Below are 3,371 nucleotides of genomic sequence, written 5' to 3'. Positions count from 1 at the left end.
TTACCTGCGCTTTTTTATCAAAGAATGTGGAGTACGGTGGGAGAGGATGTTACTAGATGGACCTTGGATGTTCTTAACAACGGTAAAGACCCTTCAGACATGAAGAAAACGTTCATTTACCTAATTCCAAAAGGTAAGAATCCAACACACACTGGAAATTATAGGCCTATTTTTCTTTGCAATATTCTGTTCAAAATTATTACAAAGACTATAGCTAATAGGCTGAAACTGGTTTTACCAGATATTGTGGGAGAGTTTCAAAGCATTTTTGTGCCGGGAAGGCTTATTACTGATAATGGTCTTGCGGCTTTTGAATGCTTTCATTTTATGAAGAAAAAGAAAGAGGAAAGCAAGGGTTATATGGGAATTAAGTTGGATATAGAAAAAGCCTATGATAGAATTAGGTGGCCCTTTCTCATAGGGGTCTTAAAATTCATGGGATTTTCCAAAAAGTGGATAGATCTGATTTGGACTTGTGTAAGTTCAGTTTCCTTCTCTGTACTGATTAATGGTTGCCCGACAAAAGAATTCAAGCCGGAGAGGGGAATTAGGCAAGGAAACCCTCTGTCTCCTTACTTATTTATCCTTTGTGTGGAAGTGTTTTCAGGCCTTTTGAAGCGAACTCAAGAGAGAAAAACAATCCAAGGCATCAAAGTTGCAAGACTTGTCCCGAAATTAACACATCTCCTTTTTGCAGATGATAGCATAATTTTTTTGAGATCCTCATACCAGAGTATACAAGCAGTGATAGAGATCCTAAAGGACTACCAATTAGCATCAGGCCAGAGAATTAATTTGGACAAGTCGAAGATTTTCTTCAGCCAAAACGTGCCTCATACCAGACAAATGCTTATTGAAGACTGGATTAACATAAAGGCAGTGGAATCTCACTCAAATTACTTGGGACTCCTAACAATAGTGGGAAAATCCAAGAAGCAGATATTTGAATTTTTCCAAGAAAGAACTTGGAAGAAGCTAAAAGGTTAGAAAGAAATATCCCTATCCAAAGTGGAAAAGGAAGTTCTCATCAAATCAGTTGCTCTGCCTATTCCTAGATTCCAAAAAGCGTATGCAATCACCTCGAGAGAATGATTAGCAATTTCTATTGGGGAAGTAAAGAGGGAGAGAGAAAAATTTATTGGGTGGCTTGGAACAAGATGTGTAATCCAAAGGAAAAAGGAGGCCTAGGATTCAAATGTTTTGAAACTTTTAATCAAGCACTTCTTGCAAAACAGGGTTGGAAATTACTGTCAAAGCCAGACTCACTAGTTGCAAGAATTTTAAAGGCCTTTACTACAATAGGAAGAGGTTCACTGAAGCTGAGAAGGGTTATAATCCAAGTTTCACTTGGAAGAGTATTTGGGGTGCAAAAGAGGTGCTGGATTTGGGTGGTTTATGAAAAGTTGGTACAGGCAGGAATATCAAAATTTAGGAAGACCCATGGCTTTCTAATCAAAACGGGTTCAAGGTCTGGAGCCCCAAAACTTGTTTTGAGCAGGAAGCCATAGTGGATAACCTGATCAACCAGGAATGGAATACATGGAAGCAACAACTAATGCTACAAATTTTTCTACCTTTTGAAGCAAACCAAATTCTAGCACTCCCTATTGACATGTAGAGACAAGATGATAGATTTTATTGGAAGTTCAGCAATAAAGGAAAGTATGAGGTTAAGACTGCTTACCACATAATTAGAGCTCACAACCGAAGCCAACAACCAGGTACCTGTCCGAATAACTAGGAAAAGGAGAAGTGGAAACAACTGTGGAAGATGAAAATTCCTCCAAGATCTCTGAATTTCATATGGAGGTTAATGCACAACTCTCTGCCAACAAAGACAAATATTTAGAGGAGAGGAATTAATTGTGACCTGATTTGTTCTAGGTGCTCAATGAGAAAAGATAGTGAAGCTCACCTTTTCAAAGATTGTGACTGGGTATCTCGTTTTTAGTTCGTTTCACCTTTTAACCTCCTAACAGAAGCTGCTGCCAGAATGCCGTTGCTAGAATGGGTATCGACAACTCTAAATCAAATTGAAAAGGTGAGAAAGGGGTTGTTCATTTGTTGTTTGCATGGCCTATGGCATAGTAGAAACAAACTCCTCTTTGAAAACGAGAACTTAGCACCGGAAACGATTTTGGAGAGAGCAGCCATCTCCTATGCAAAAGCTCTATGTCCAACCAATTTATCACCATCGATCCAAGAACCACTTCCAAGCAGATACAAAATTAACGTGGATGCAGTTAGCAATAATTGAGTCAAAGGAGGAGTAGGTGTCATCATTAGAGATAGTAATAGAGTTGTTGTAGCTACTGTCATGTTGGAAGTGGCTCCTGCACTTTCAGTTAGAGAAGCAAAAGCATTTGCTTTTTACCAGGGAGTGAATATTGCAACCTAAGCTTGTGTCTTAGAAATAGAAATAAAAGGAGATAACATATAAGTAGTCAATGCTTTAAATTCTAATAGCCCATTCGGATTCTAATAGCCCATTTGGTGGGCCTTTTGGTACTATAATCTCAAACTGTAAAGCCTTTTTGTGTTGTTTTAGGTTTTACAAGATATCTCACATAAAGAGAAATGAAAATAATGTAACTCATTCTCTTGCAAAACTTGCTCTAACCATACCAAATTTAATGTGACTGAAAGAGACACCTATAAAAATTTGTAACTTGGTCCATCTTAATATATTGGGCCAACTTCTTTATTAATCATAGTAATTAGTTTAAAAAAAAATAAAGAGAAATTAAACAACATACATGCCACAATGGACGCAATATGATGAGAATGAGACATAAAAGATTTTAGTCTCAGTTTCTTAATTATATTATAATAAAATTTGTTAGAGTTATTTATTTAGAACAAATGTTAAACCATTTATTTCTTGAGGAAACTGCAATACGATGATGGGGTCCAAAAGCAGTGCCGTGATGTGATCGTTCAGAAGTTCACAGTTGGTGTATTTATCTTCAAAGTTTGCATATATAAACTCACATATGCGTGCCAAGTTAACAATGCAATCAAGGATGGGTCTTGGGATTTCCTCACTTAACTTGAGATACTCTTCGTTCATATCCTTCCAAGAATCATTGATATCCTTTTTGATGAATTCATAGGCCTCCTCTTCTGAAAAGTCATATTGCTTCATGCAACTTTCTACTGCGGAAGCAACATGTTTTCTTTGTTGTTCAAACTACACATGTTGATCAAATTTAAAAAGAAGCAGTTAATTATACGCGGCATTATTCCAAAATTTATAAAACTAAATTAAAGCAATTTTAGTGAATAAATATTATAAAATATTTTATACAATTTTTCATTCATATCATTCTTTGGATAATTATTTAGACAATCAATATCAAAAATAATTATTT

At 36.2% G+C, this 3,371-nt stretch overlaps 1 protein-coding gene across 1 annotated transcript in view; it reads right to left on the bottom strand.

Annotated features, from left to right (window-relative positions):
* Nucleotides 1-2,845: 2,845 nt before the first annotated feature.
* LOC107462311 (probable terpene synthase 2) overlaps nt 2,846-3,371 on the bottom strand; it is a 47,298-nt gene continuing 46,772 nt past the window's right edge. Inside the window, exon 8 of the mRNA XM_052253364.1 lies at nt 2,846-2,922. Within this exon, the coding sequence (XP_052109324.1) occupies nt 2,846-2,922 (77 nt within the window). The remainder of the gene's footprint in view (nt 2,923-3,371) is intronic.

The sequence above is a fragment of the Arachis duranensis genome, chromosome 8, assembly GCF_000817695.3.
Source record: "Arachis duranensis cultivar V14167 chromosome 8, aradu.V14167.gnm2.J7QH, whole genome shotgun sequence".
Taxonomy (NCBI): Eukaryota; Viridiplantae; Streptophyta; class Magnoliopsida; order Fabales; family Fabaceae; genus Arachis; species Arachis duranensis.
Note: the sequence above shows the minus strand (reverse complement) of the source record. Positions and strands in the feature narration are given on the sequence as shown.